This window comes from Rhea pennata, chromosome 2 (assembly GCF_028389875.1).
Source record: "Rhea pennata isolate bPtePen1 chromosome 2, bPtePen1.pri, whole genome shotgun sequence".
NCBI classification, from domain to species: domain Eukaryota; kingdom Metazoa; phylum Chordata; class Aves; order Rheiformes; family Rheidae; genus Rhea; species Rhea pennata.
Genome location: NC_084664.1, coordinates 135641007 through 135655808, shown reverse-complemented (window position 1 = coordinate 135655808; position 14802 = coordinate 135641007). Strand labels below are relative to the sequence as shown.

The 14802-nt window shown below is 38.4% G+C and overlaps 1 protein-coding gene across 1 annotated transcript in view; it reads left to right on the top strand.

Moving 5' to 3' along the window:
• Nucleotides 1-14802, top strand: part of MEP1B (meprin A subunit beta) — a 28926-nt gene extending 14124 nt beyond the window's left edge. Inside the window, 9 exon segments of the mRNA XM_062568258.1 lie at nucleotides 52-230; nucleotides 1464-1682; nucleotides 4887-5039; nucleotides 5849-6064; nucleotides 8156-8623; nucleotides 10327-10509; nucleotides 11030-11324; nucleotides 13528-13729; nucleotides 14758-14802. Coding sequence (XP_062424242.1) covers nucleotides 52-230; nucleotides 1464-1682; nucleotides 4887-5039; nucleotides 5849-6064; nucleotides 8156-8623; nucleotides 10327-10509; nucleotides 11030-11324; nucleotides 13528-13729; nucleotides 14758-14775 — 1933 coding nt within the window. The 3' untranslated portion in view covers nucleotides 14776-14802.

Sequence of the window (14802 nt, the reverse complement as noted above, 5' to 3'; positions counted from 1 at the left end):
GGAGGTGGTACGTGTTTCACAGATCTGCCTTTCATTATATTTCAATATTAGTTGCTGGTCCTCAGTAGGAAACCGCCAACAGGGGCTGCAGCAGCTTTCAATCGGAGCCAACTGTGACCGAATCGGGACGATTCAGCACGAGTTCCTGCACGCTCTGGGGTTCTGGCACGAGCAGTCACGGTCCGATCGGGACGACTACGTGTCAATAGCGTGGGACAGAATTCAGTCTGGTGAGTCCGGCTTTCCCTTCGTGCTGTTACACGTGGTGTAGCTACACAGCCAGTTTCAGCCAAACTCCAACAGTTAGAATATTCTCTCACCTTGACTGATTTTTCACAACAAAGCGTATCAATAAATTAAATATCTAGAGATATCTATTTGGGACAGAAAGCCCTCTGTTTCTGTGGCTATTGTTATTACTTGTATTATGGCCATTCCCAGAGGCCTACTTGGAGATCTGAGCCCCACTGTGCTAAATGTTGTACACTGAATGAAATGTTGTACAACAGAGGAGAATAATTTCATTTCTTTAAACAGATCCTCTAAAAGCAGTTTTACAGTGGGAGCTTTTTACAAAACAAAAGTAATAAACAAACAAAAATCCTACCCTGAAAAAGCCAATGCACCCAAAGCCTGTGGAAAATCTCCAAAGAAAGAGTTGATCTTTCTCTTTCTCCCAAGCCTCCAAGCACAACGCAGAGAGGGGAGCTGCCCTACCACACAAGCAATTACTTGGGCAATGCAGCTTTTGAATTTAAATATTAGGTTATTTCTCACAAGTATCACAGTCTGCACAGGGTTTCTGAGTGTTTTTGCTAGCTGTGATCCTCTGTGTCTGTCAGGCAGTGTGAAAACCAAGCTAGAGAGGCATTACTCACACAGAATCACAGACTCGGTAAGGTAGGAAGGGACCTCTGGAGATCAGCTACTCCAACCGCCCTGCTCAAGCAGAGTCACCTAGAGCACGTTAGGCAGGATTGCATCCAGGTGGGTTTTGAATATCTCTGTGAAGGAGACTCCACAGCCTCTCTGGTTTGCAACTGCCGTTGCAAACTGCATTAACCAGAGTACCGAAACAGTAGGTCCACTCCTGAGTATCCATACCTATGTTAATAACGTATGTTAGGAAGTTGAAAGCAGAGAAGAGTAACACAAATGATAAGAAGTCTAGGCAAGTTTCATCTATTTTGTTTGAAAAAGCTGATCAAAGCTTATGAGTAGCTTTGTGGGGGAAATATTTCGGATAGCAAAAAAGCTTTCTTTCATCCACTAGAAATCATGTCAGGTTACAGTGACTGAAAGAAGAAGCTAAATAAATCTAAATTAAAAATAGAATAGTTTTTTGAAGTAATTACAAGCAAATATTTACAAAAATATGCTTAAGGGTCTGATGGGTCTCTGTTATTTAAACCCTGTATGTAAAGAAGTGGTCATCTTGGGCAATAAAGAATTCTCCTTTTTAGGCAAAGAACATAATTTCAATAAATATGATGATAAAACATCAGATTCCCTAAACGTTCCCTACGACTATACTTCTGTGATGCACTACAGCAAAACTGCATTCATGAATGGGACTGAACCAACCATCGTGACGAACATACCAGACTTCATGGATGTAATTGGACAGCGAATGGATTTCAGTGATTATGATCTCCAAAAACTGAATCATCTGTACAACTGCTGTGAGTTTCTCCATTTCCTTTAAATTCTTTGCTTCTGATATTTGAAAGAAATGAGGGTGGTGCATACATCATGCCAGACTCGCCCAGGCACAAGTAAAAGAGATGTTAACATATTTGAAGAATGGAATTGCGTTAAAAACACCAGAAATAATGGTACAGCTAGAAATAACCTAGACCTCCTGCAGAAATGCTGCCGCGCAGCAGAGTTTTCCATGCAATTTTATTTGACCTGCAGTTACAATCAGCAGCTGATTTTTGTTCATCCTTTGGGTGGCTGTTTAAAATGCATCCTTCTGCACAAGCTTCCTCTCCCCTCACCTATTATTCCCCACTGGTTGCTTCAGACACTGTACAGGAATTAATATTTTTGTGTGGCTGCTATATCTACTCAATTTTCGTGCAGTCTGTGAGACAGAGAGCGTGTTCATTCAAACAGATTATGGTCATTTCTCTGAAGAAAACATGAGCATTTTAAAATCTGGTTTTAGTTGCAAACAGTTTCTTACAACAGTGGTCAAAAGAATTATTTTGCTCATGTGAGTTTTATTTTAGAAAATTGAATGAAAATAAGAGACCTAGAAATACAGACAATTCTGTTACCAAATGGTTTGTGGATGGATTGTACTTTGTAGTTGTCACTGTAACAAATGTGCTCTGGCAATCAGATGAAACTTTTATTTCATTACCTCAGCATACCAAGCAGCAAGTAACGTTTTACAATTATGTTTTAAACCTCATTCTACAGATATATTTATTAAAAATCCTACTGGTTATTAAAACAATGCATTTTTTTGTGTGTATGATTCTGACAAGAATATTTTTGTCATGTAAGTCTAAGCTGAAGACACACTTACATGCAGTCCTAGCTTGCAGCACTTGACATACTAAGTTAAGTTAGGTCTTATAAAACCATCTAACACTAAGGATGTCTGTAACAGTGTATGGGATCCTTCTTCCTCTCCATTATTCTTATACGCTTTTCATCATTCTCATGCATTCTATTAATACTTTATTACATTTTACCTTTATTCTTAAACCTTGGTCATATTCCTCCTGGTGTTAAAATTGGTCCCCTCCAAGCCATATTGAAATTAGTGACAAAACTCCCACCACCTTCAGTGTAATCTGGATTTCATCAGTTCCCCAGTGTGTTCCTTGGCTTAGTATGATGTGTACAATATTCCCAGAGCCATAAATGATCTCCAGATCACCCACAATTTGCCCAAGTGCCAAGAAAGACTTCAAAGGTTTCACCCCTGACTCACCCAGTGGCTAAACTGGTGTTTCCTTTCAGTTTAAAGGAAAGACTGAGAACACCAAACGTGATTTGGATGGCAGATGTCCTCCCAAAGGAATGAAAATGTCTCCTGAAGATTACTTTTATTGCTGAACAAAATTTAAGGAAAAGGTTAAGCTGAATTCCTGCTAAAAACTTGTATGGTTAGGAATTGACATTAAACATTGGAAAGACGGTTTTTAAATTGAAAATAAAAACCCACAGCATATGAATTTCTAAGTAAAACTTCAGATCTGTACTGATATCTTCTTCAGGATTGTCTTTCAGTCCTAGTGATAAAGGTAATTTCAGCATATTTTCCCCTTCTAACATATTGCTTAGCAGAACTGACTATGAAATACTCCTCAGCCGTTGGAAGTCAGGACACATTATTCATCCCCCATGTATTATCTTACAAAACAGTCACTTAAAAAAAAAAAAAAAAAAAAAAAAAAAAGTCCAGCCTTTCACTAAATGCCTAGAAATTATCTGGCTTTTGGTGCAGATGGAGTTCAAAAATCCCTTCAGTGCTATCTTTTGCCATTTCATTAATTAAGCTAAGAAATACACTGTATACTATAGGACCTTGCTTTTCTCTTGCTTTTGTCATTCAGTTCGTCATTAGACATTAGATAGCAATGGGCACTTTTTAATTGAAGTAGAAATTAAAGTGTATTTTGATTTCAAAGAGTTCTGTCCTCTAGTAATCCTATTTTTACTTACCATCTTGCTTGTGTGCAAGACTGACTGATGCTCTAGCTGTTCCCTCCCCCTTCATTGTAACTGTGAAAGCCAAGCTGAGCACATACTTGGTTTTTGCAGAATGATAAATAGTATATCTTGAATGATATCAATTATACAACACTTATCACCTTACAACTTCTGAAGCGCTATTAGTTTTCTCTGAGGACAGTACAAAATACCTCAATAGTACAACTGACTTGGCAGTAGTTCATACTTAAGCACTTCCCCGTACAGTAGTGCAAGTGGTACGTGTGGCGTGCTATTGAGGTTGGTTTTTGTGATGACAGTCAACGCCCTTTCTTACGGTGCAATGAAACCTTTAAACCTGCCACAATATTTTAGACATAGTTTGAAAAGCAATAGCATGAAGCATGTTAGTAATGTAGCTGTTTTCAAGTCATGTTTGGTGTCGCACAGAGCTCAAACATGGGAGACAAAACCTAGGAATAGAGATAAACCTGGACTGTGGCTTCTCTTATTCATCTAGAGTCAGCTTTAGACAGAGAAAACATTTTAGACAGGATTTTCCTTTTCAGTATTCTTGCCATTCACTACTGAACTGTATGTTTCCTTCAATTAATTTCTTCTTGGTTATATTGAAGACAGATCATCAGAATTTGTATGAGCTGAGATGGCCACTGGTCTCAAATCTACTTTTGTCAAATGTTTTTTTTTTTTTTCTTTTCCAATAAACTTTTGAAAATCAAGGCTTGCATATTGCCCTGAAAACAGGCGCTGCTCTACTGTATTTCAAAACAAACACTGCAGCTGCGGAATGAGGGAGACTCAAAATCTGTGGCCAGGTGTGGACTAACTTGAAGAAAGCAGAGGAGCAAATGGGAAGTCTTCAGACCCTTTGGCTGTGTGATAGCTGGTGGATTGGGGCTGTCATTGGTGTTCCTTTTATAAATTAAAGATGTGATAATAATTAGCTGGCACCCTTCTGTACTTGCTAAGTGCCCCAGTGTGGCCCTGACAACATCCTATCAGCTTCAGAGTTAGGGGCCAAATGTGATGAATTCTTGGGCATTATACCTGCGTATATTGATGGTACTGGAAACCACTGATCATTTGGTATGTTTGTGTTTCTTAGTCTCTCTCTACTCTTGGCCCTGGATGTTTACATTAAAAAGTATGTCATACAACAGCGAGTCACAACTTTTTTTTTTCTTTCCATGTTATAGCTTCCTCCCTAAGCTTCATGGACACGTGCAGCTTTGAACTTGAGAATATATGTGGTATGATTCAAAGTTCAGATGATAACAGTGACTGGCAGCGCTTGTCTCAGGTTCCTGCTGGGCCAAATACTGATCATACCAATATGGGAGAATGTGAAGGTATGAGAAAAAACTGTTCTTATCTCTTTGGGAAGTGTTTTCTGCAAAGGTTTGTGAGTTGACTTTGATCTCGGCCTTGTTCTTAGTTTATTTGTTGACAAGTTAATTTGTCAACATTTGCAGTTGCAGTTAAATTTTTAACTAAGAAACATAAAACATACTTAAGGCTATCATGTGACATGTTCTATTTTCTGCTTATTTAAGAAGATTGAATGTTCCTATCTCTTTTGTTCTGTTTTCTGGACTTAGTGTAACACCATCACAAGAACATACAATGTTCTAACCTGTGGTATAGCTGCACCAGAAAGATTATCGCTATAATAAGACATTTATTTTTGAGTAATTGCTTAGTAAGTCTTTGGAAAGAATTGCAATTTAGGGTTTATGTATGTCATCAGGGCTCAGGTGAACAATTAATTGGGAATAAAGCCAATTATTTCCGAACTCATCAAAGAAAACTTCATGAATGAAAGAGCTTAAGACAATCCTCCAGAGAGATTGTTAACTTTAGATTACTGATACTGGGTAAACAGTTAAACAGGGGAGTCTATGTTTTTGAGTACAAATTGCTAGAGACAATAAAAGAGGAAAAAAAAAATCCGAGGAGAAAAATTTGGCCTCTGAAGAATGCAAGTGGGTAACAGTCCTCAACCTGGAAGACTGGATTTGTACAAGTTCTAGCTTCCTGGGAGCCCAACCTGACTATGTCCTCTGGTGTCAATTCAATATAGCGCTAAGTAATACAGGTGTGCAAGGAAAATTTTATTCTCTCTCTCCCCCATCACTTATTTCTCATTGACTTTTGACAGCTTCTGGCTACTTCATGCATTTCAATACCAGCACTGTAAGAGAGGGAAGCACAGCTGTCCTGGAGAGCCGAATTCTGTATCCCAAGAGAGGCTTCCAGTGCCTGCAGTTCTACCTCTACCACAGTGGGCATGAAAGCGACCAGCTCTACGTCTGGGTCCGGGAGTACACCTCGGCTCATCCCAATGGTACCCTGAGACTCATTGAAGAAATAAGAGGTATAGATTAAAATTGCATTCTGATTTAATCTGGACTCAACACCCTTTCCAAAGTATTGGGGAAAAAATATTATAGCAAAGTGACTCATCTCCTGGTTTCATTCTTTGACTTATTCTCTAACTGCGCAATTGATTCTCCTCTGGTGAAATTGTGCTTGATGGATCCTCAGTCAGTGATTTTCCAATAATATAATCAATTGCCACAAATTACAAACTCTTCCATTATTGAGATAGTTCTTTTGCTAAAATATCTGGAGTTCCGTGAGCAGTCATTTTAACTGTTTGAGAATTGTTGGTATCAATAGCAACAGAAGTAGCTGGTCATTGAGTAAATTATAATGAATAAGGCACTAATAATAAAGAAATGAAAAGTGTAAGTGCCCTGGGTTACCTAAGATACCAAATTGAAAAAGATAAATAAAACTTGGCTTACTTTTTTGGCAATATTTGAAATGACTTAACTGAAATACATGGCAAGAGGTCAAGATTTCAGTTAGGTCCTGAGGAATATTGTGTTCCCGTGTGATTTAGAAACCTGTGCTCTATAGAATGAGTAGTGAAGGTCAGTCAGTAGAAAAGAGCTCTTTAAGCTAGAATTGCCCATAGTGCCTTATCATTAAACTGCATTCTCAAATCCTTACCTATTACTTGGTCTTCATTACAGCTACAACTAAATCTGCTGGCTACATAAGGATCTGAGCAAGTTCTTTTACAAAATAGATATCAGGTCCTACCTCTGCCTCTCTTTGTCCCTTGAGACCCAGCTACTACTAATGCCTCCTTTCTTGTCCTTTCCTTTTCCCCTTTACCCTTTTTTTCCATTTTCCCCCTTTCCTCTTCTTTCTCCCTTTCCCCTTCTTTCCTCCATTCCCCTTCTTTCCCCTTCTTTTTCCTTTTTTCCCTTTTTTCTTTTTTTTCCCTTTTCATTTCCTTTTCTTCACCTTGATGCTTGCTTTATCCTTGTGTGCCATTAGGAATCCTTAATATAAGTGTCAGGGCTCCTAAGGATGGAGCTACATTTCAGATTACTCTGAGCCCTCCAAATAGAAAATAGTGGCACACTTCAGTTCTTGGTTTTAAGTATATATTTTTTCTCCCTAATTACAACAACAATAATGAAGAAAAGGTAAGAAATTAAGACTCATATCTGGGATCCATCCTATGGTGTTTAGAATTGCTAGGAACATTAAGCATGAATTCTATATTTGGGTTCGGCATTGTTTATTCCAGAAATGTGTGGACGTGTATGGTCTTCCTGTATGGTCTTCCATGCAGGTGAACATAAACTAAACAGCAAAAGACATTGTTTTGCTGTACATGTTATTTAAGAAAGATGTCATACTTTAATTTATATTACAAGACCCTTGTCCAGAGGTTTTTGTTTTTGTACAAACTGCTCTTGGAGTCAAGTGGAATTTCTGACTGCAGGCACTTAGGGATACAGCATCAGATTTGCACTAAGGTTATGTTTTACAAAGTAGATTTTGTAAATGACTTGCTTCCATTGAACTTAGTACCATTAATCATTTGACGTGTGAGTAGTGCTTCTGCAGAGGCAAACCTCCAGCAAGCCACTTAAATAGCTAAGAACAAAATGAGTAAATCTTGTATTTCTAGTCTCCCAGAAGCCTCTGTGGCTTTTCTTGTTAAGATTTTTTGTTATTCAGTTATTTGAATATATCTTGCTCTGAATTTTGTCTTTTTAATTATGCAGATGACAGCCATCTTTTCTTTGTGTGTTTAATTATCATAACATTAGGACTAATTTAATGCCATGTTCTTTAAAAAATATAAAATGCAAAACAGTCTTAAAAATCAGTAATACTATTTTTACTCAAATTAAAGAGCTAGTAGGCATAAGTACTAAACCTGTAGAAAAATAGAAGTGAAAAATACAATCGTACATTGAAAAATTTCCAAGAAACATCACTTCTTTTAAATGCCTCAAAGTAATATCTAAGAGGGAAATATTCCAGAACCTCAGTGCTAGTGGAACTGGGAAATTCTTTCACAGCATTGGAATAGGCTGTGAAGATCTGGACAGTATTTGACTGCACTGTTGACTTGGAAATCCCAACCCTTGTCTTTCAGGTTCACCTGCGGACTACTGGCAGCTCCATCATGTTTCTTTGAATGTCACCAGTAAATTCCGATTCCTGTTTCAAGGCGTGAGGGGAACTGGCTGGTCAAACGGAGGCCTCTCTATTGATGATATCAATTTGTCAGAGACGCAGTGTCCTCACCACGTCTGGCATATCAGGAATTTCACGCATCTCCTCGACACAAGTTCTGAAGGGACGGCAGGAAGAATATACAGTCCACCTTTTTACTCTAGCGAAGGATATGCTTTCCAGGTCGGTTTGTATGTAAATGGTACGGTTGATAGCCCATTTAATTTGGCAATCTACCTGCACTTGATTTCTGGAGCAAACGATGATCGGTTGCAATGGCCCTGCGCATGGCTGCAAGGTACCATGATTCTGCTGGACCAGCATCCTGATATTCGTCAACGGATGTCAAACCAAAGAAGTGTAACCACAGATCCACTAAAATTATTAGGTTAGTTAAAAACAAATGCCATATCCGCTACATATAAAACACAGCAAAAAGATAAGTAGTCAGATTTTCTGTTTGTGTAAATTAGTGCAGTTTTTTAAGCTTCCAGAGGGTTGCATTTGCTCACAGCAAAAATACAATTTTCCTGTGGACAAGAAAAAAAATGAACAAATAGGTAGGTAGGTGCAGAGGTGATCTGCACAGCAGATAGGTGGATCATCCACTCCTAAAACTTCTTTCATGTGCTCTGTAAAGATGCATTTAAATGTGCTGTAACGAGAATGAAAGTTTTCCAGAAGGCTTGAAAAGAAAAATACTGAGTTAACAATATACACAGTTGATACCAGATAAAAGCATGCCATTAAACAAATTCCCTCCCTCCTGGTAAAGGGAACACTAGTGTCAATACTAATCAGATGGACAAAGTACTGAATCACATTACATAATCTGTACTTGTTCAAGGTGTGATAAGATAAGCAGCAATTGTCCACAATAACATGGAAAGGAGGCAGTTTAGGTAAAGCTGTAACTCTGAGAACAGGGTAGGAGTCTCTGTATTATTAAAATTAAACCCCATATTCAGCACTGGATAAAGACTGCATTTAGGCTGAAAACACTCGGTGCATTGATATGAGGGTTTTGCCAAAAGAAACAGACTCTACTACTGAATTAGTTTCCTGGGCTTTCAGACAGTAACATTAATAGAGGAAGGAAGGCATCAAAATTTTAAGTCAAAATATTATTAAAAAAAGCCCAGCAACAGCAATAAAATAAACCCCCTAAGATTTACATTCATTTTTCTCTGACACATGGTGTCTAAGTAAAAGCCAAGTGTGGGTTATCTAGCCTGAATAAATGGCCTCCCTTGTGAGTGAGAGGTTACATCCCCGCAGAGGGCTGGCGTTTTCCCTGGGCTCTCTGCCGATGTGGCCGCAGCGCTCAGCCCTTTGCCTTCCTTCCCTCGTACCCTGGACTTTGTGTTGTGTTTGCTCTCTGCTCCTTCCCCCTTGTTTGTTCAAACGCTGCTGGTAGCCCAAGATTCCCAAGAGAAACCTTCTACCCGGGACAGACACGGGAGCAGACAGTCTCTTCCCTTGTGCGTGTCATGGACAACCAGGCTCAGCTTTGAGATTCAGTCCTGGGTTCGATGGAGGGGGCATCAGCAACCCATGACCTTTCAGGTTGTTCAAGCACCTCTGGTTTACATCCAAAGGATGCTCTTTTTTGATGCTTTTTTTTTTTTTTTTTTTTTCTGAGAAGCACTGAAATAATGCATTTTACAGATGATTCATGTGCTACTCATCTTCTTGCCAACTACACTACAAGGAAATAAAAATACAACAAATTTTCAGCTAGCGCTCTGATAACCTCGTCTCCAGCAGACTCTTTTCTCAATACCTTAGATCAAATCCAGCCGTAGTAGTAGTTCATTGGCTTGTGCACCTCATCATCGTGGAATCCCAGATAAAAAATCTACAAATACTATAGGCAGGTTCAGCATTACTCCTAATTCCTGAATTTCACATAACTTATCTTCTTTTCCATATTCATGATATCTGTGAGCAAATAAGTAGAGGCAGGCAAAGTTGGTTGTTGAAAGAAATCTTAATTCTATTCTGTAGCAAAGATTATCTGAGAAAAGTAGGACTCTTTTGAGAAAAATGTCTCGAGTGCCCCTACACTCAAATACAGTTCATTTTTTCCAGATTCTACATCAAATTATTTTTGGGATAGACCAGACAAAGTGGGATCAAAGGCTTATTTTCCCAATGGAACTGCATTCATGAGAGGTCCAGGAAGTGGAACAAGTGCGTTCTTAACTCATCAGAGACTTAGAAGCCGCAACTTTATTAAAGAAGATGGTGTTTATATTCTTTTAACAACAGAAGGTATGAAAACATTGATGGCAGCTGATGCTGTTTGTAACACAACAAATACACAATGTGACCTACTTCTAAGTCACTAGTGCTGTAGGTATAAATACACATGATATATATATGAACAGTTTTGGGGAGTCAGTGGGACTACTCATGTTGCTAAAATCAAATCACATTTTCCTAAATTTATATGTTCCCTAAATATGTGTATATCTACTATGTAATCCATTAATCTCATGTGTAAGTTAAAATCTAATTGCATAATATAATGCTACTCCTGTATGAAATATTTTTAATAGCGAATTCTAAATGAAATTGTATGTTTCTGAAAAAATGTAAAAGTCCACTTTAAATATACAGCATGCTCCTGAAACTTAAAAAGGCTAGTTATTTATTCATTATACCAGATCAAGACAATTTAGAATAACTTACAGGTTCTTTTTCTTTCTCTTTATTTTTAGAGCTTGTATTAGGATAAGAGGAAAAATAGCACAGAGTGAAAATTTTGTCTCTTTTTATTTTCCTCATGCAGATATATCACATCTACTGTCAGCTCAGCCAAGTGTTTCACCTACCTTTTTTACGAATACTTCCAATGTCAACACCATCAAGCCTACCTCCACTACCACCACCAAGCCCACCACCACCGCCAAGCCCACCACCACCGCCAAGCCCACCACTAGACCTACTACCACCACAAGAGCCACCACAACAACCTCTGTCATCCTAACTAAACCCCCAGAAATAGATATTGTGGATTCCTGTCCAGACAACCTTTGTGAAAATGATGGTATCTGCATTATTGTAGATAAAGCACCTGTGTGCAGGTATCTGTCTTTATTCATTCTCAAATACAGTTTGATAATGAGTAATAAAAGCTTTTAGTAGAATAAATCTTTGTTCTTAGTAAAAGGAAAGATAAACTGTAACTAATTAAGGCAAACATTTCCAACTGCTACTGCAAAAGACTAAGCTTACGACCAGCCTGGGCTCCACAGAAGTTCCTCCGCTCGACATTTGACTGTTTTGAAGTACTCTGCTTGACTTACCTATAAATTATATCTAAAACATTATTTTCAGTAATGTATTAGTCCAATATTATAAAATGGACTATACATCTTAGAAATCCCTACAGCCAAATTTAAAGGATGTGAGTTAAAACATAAATGCAGCTGAAAGAAATTGGCATTTATATCACTGGAAAATACTTTTTAATATTTCTTAACCAGGAAGTCAACAGAGACATTAGTTCAAAACTTGATTCATAAATATCATGCAGTGCAAATCATGAGCATGAATTGCCAAAGTGCTGCAGCTTGCCTTTGAAACTAGTGACGAAGACTGAGAACTAAAAAAGATTGTTTGGTCTGCAAGAAAATGAATAACAGCTTTCATTTAATTCTCACTTATATAAGCCACCTGGTGATTAGTGTTATTCCAGCTCACAGGTGAAGCCCGAAGCCGAAGATGGTAGCACTGTCCAGTGAAGCTCTGCCGAGGCAGGTAGACTGCGGGAGTGCTGTGAGGCAAATGTCTAAAGGCCGAGAACAACAAGAGTCCGTGTGACTCATTAAGTGTTATATCTCCCCATTTAGAAACCTTTAAAAACAATTCTGTAAGGAGGCTTGCGCAGCACATCAGGAAAACAGTCGTAAAAATGTCAAGAAGCTGTTCCAAGAAGGAGAAAAAAGTATCATGCAGAACATTACGCTTGATTTCAGAGTTATGAAAATAAAATGTCGTTTTGTAACTCCTCTGAACTATCTGAAGTTCTATAGCGTATGTGACCTATTTTTCTTCATCAATTTCCTCTCTGATTTCGTATTGGGAAAACTAAGGGAGATATGATACCTAACTCCAGCTTAAGCTTGATCACATGAAGTCCCCCAACGGCCAGTAACGTTGCAGTGCTCTGCAAATAGATTCATTTTCAGGGTGGAGAATTTAGTTTTGAATAAATGGTGTCGGTAGGAACTATAGAAAAACAATAACATAAGGCACAACCAGGGTAAAGAAAATAGAGACAGGTGAGAACTCAACTGCATTGCCCATATATTTTTTTTTTCAGTTAGATCACTGGGACCATCACACGCTCACTGTATAATCCTTTTCAGGATTAAACAACCTAAAATCCTTGATTCCTCCACCTTAGCCAGCATCACTGTCAGCTCCAAAGCAGGTGTTGGTGTTGGAATTCCCCCACCTAAGTTTTGGTTCAGCTGCCACCTGGTCAGGGATGCTCTGAGAGTCTGGGCTGCAGTCTCCATCCCATTTACCTCACAAGGTTTAACTGCTGCATAAGAGGAGCTGAGAATTAAAGGAAAAGAAAAAGAGGAACTAGAAGCATGAAGTTTGCTAGAGAATGGTAAATGTGGCTGGACTGGATAACAACAGTGGTGTAAAGCTTCTGGACCAGTTCCACCAGGATTTTATTCAACTCCTCGCTATAAAGGCTCTTTTAAATTGACTGAGTGAAGGAGATGATAGAAGGATACTGTATAAAAGCAGAGCGTGACAGAAGGCAGAATTGCACCAAGAGAAGAAGGTGAACTGGTGGTAGTACAAGCAAATACTGCAATGATAGGGGTCTTAGTGACAGTATCAGTTTCATGGAGTAAGAAAGGAGTTTTCTGTCAACGGAAGTGCTATAAACTTGGCGGAAAAGGAAGCATGTAAGGCTTCTCTACTGGTAGCTGAAGCTGACCGTTCTGTGGCAGTGGCTCTATAGACCAGCTGCAGCTAAGCCTTAAACAAGCAAAAGGGTCAGGCTGACATCTGGGTTTTCCCGCAAAGGGTCCCTGTGAAGAGACAACCTGTAGAGGAGGGGAAAGATGAAGGAAAAGTAGCAAATCCAGATGCTTCTCTGTAAGGAGAGGAAGCCACTTAAGACAACTTTAAAATAGAAGTCTCTTTTAAGATAGTTTCATGATGGCTTAGGACATGGAAATAGTTCACTGGGACTTTTTAAGTAGCCCTCTGCATTCCTTTAACCTTTAGTTGATACCGCATGTTTGTTCTTTTGTCTTGTAGATGTCCAGCAGGTGATGATTGGTGGTACATGGGAGAAAAGTGTGAAAGGAAAGGCTCAACTCAAGAAAATATTGTAATAGCTGTTTCTTCAACCATAACTGTATTTGTTGTTATGCTTATTGTCACTATCACAAGTATAGTGTGCCTTAAAAAGAAATACAGCCAAGGAAAGGAAAACAAGGAGAGCTTTACTCTAGAAGAAGTAAGTATTTTGCCTCTTTCATCAAAGATATAGAAATTTTCTAAAAGTCTTTTTGCAAAATAAAAGAAACAAACAACCTCCTCCCAAACAACATCACCAATTTCTTGCATTAGAAACAGTCAAATAGAGTAAAAAGTAAATTGGAGGAATTGGAGATTTGTTTTTAAGTCTGAAGACTCTAACTTAGGAATTAAAAAAAAAAACTCTATTAAATACAAATAACAAAAAGTCAGTTCATTCCAGTGTGCCACCATTACTCTAACTGCCCTGATGTCATCCCACATTAGGAGGGAGAGTGTGAGCATATGTGAAAATTTTCAGTTTTTAACTGAATCTATCTTTTGCTTAGAGGATTTACATTTCACCTATTACTGCATTTTGTACTGATGCTCACACCTTAAAACACCTGGGCCATAGTATAATGGTAAAAAAAACAACCAACCAAACAAAGCAAACCAAACCAAACCTTGAAACCCTAAACAAAAAGCCTACCTGAAAAACAGTTTCTCTGTTCAATGGCCATTCTTTTTGCAAGGAAGAAAGTAGCCATAAAAGCCAAGGACCAGGGAGAGGTAAAAGAAGGCAACAGGCTAAAACTATTCTGATGTCTGGATCAGCAATTAGTGAGTGTAAGAGAGATTTTTGGCAGTTTTTGATAAGAAGTTTCATAAAGTCTCAGGCTCTTATTTTAAATCCTCTGATTTCCAAGTCATTCTTGCAAGAGCAAGAATGACATAACTTAGAGGGACTCACAAGGCACAAGAGAAATTTTGTAGGTGAATTGAAAAGAAATTGCCTTCCATTCCCCTCTCTCTGCCATTTTTTATTTTGTCCCAGTATTCTGTGCATGATGTTCTGTTGAGATGCAGTATGTCTGTGCATTGCCACACACCTAGCACTGTTATTTTATCTCTTTCCAATAAATTTTGTTGGTTTCTTTCCAAGTAATGCTCTCACATTATACACATCTTTCCCTTCCACAGAATTGTCTCTCAAGATGTGATTTCTTTTTTCCCTTCCCCATTTAGAGTAAAACATCCTTCTGAAAATACTGAAAGCAAGCACCAAAGACT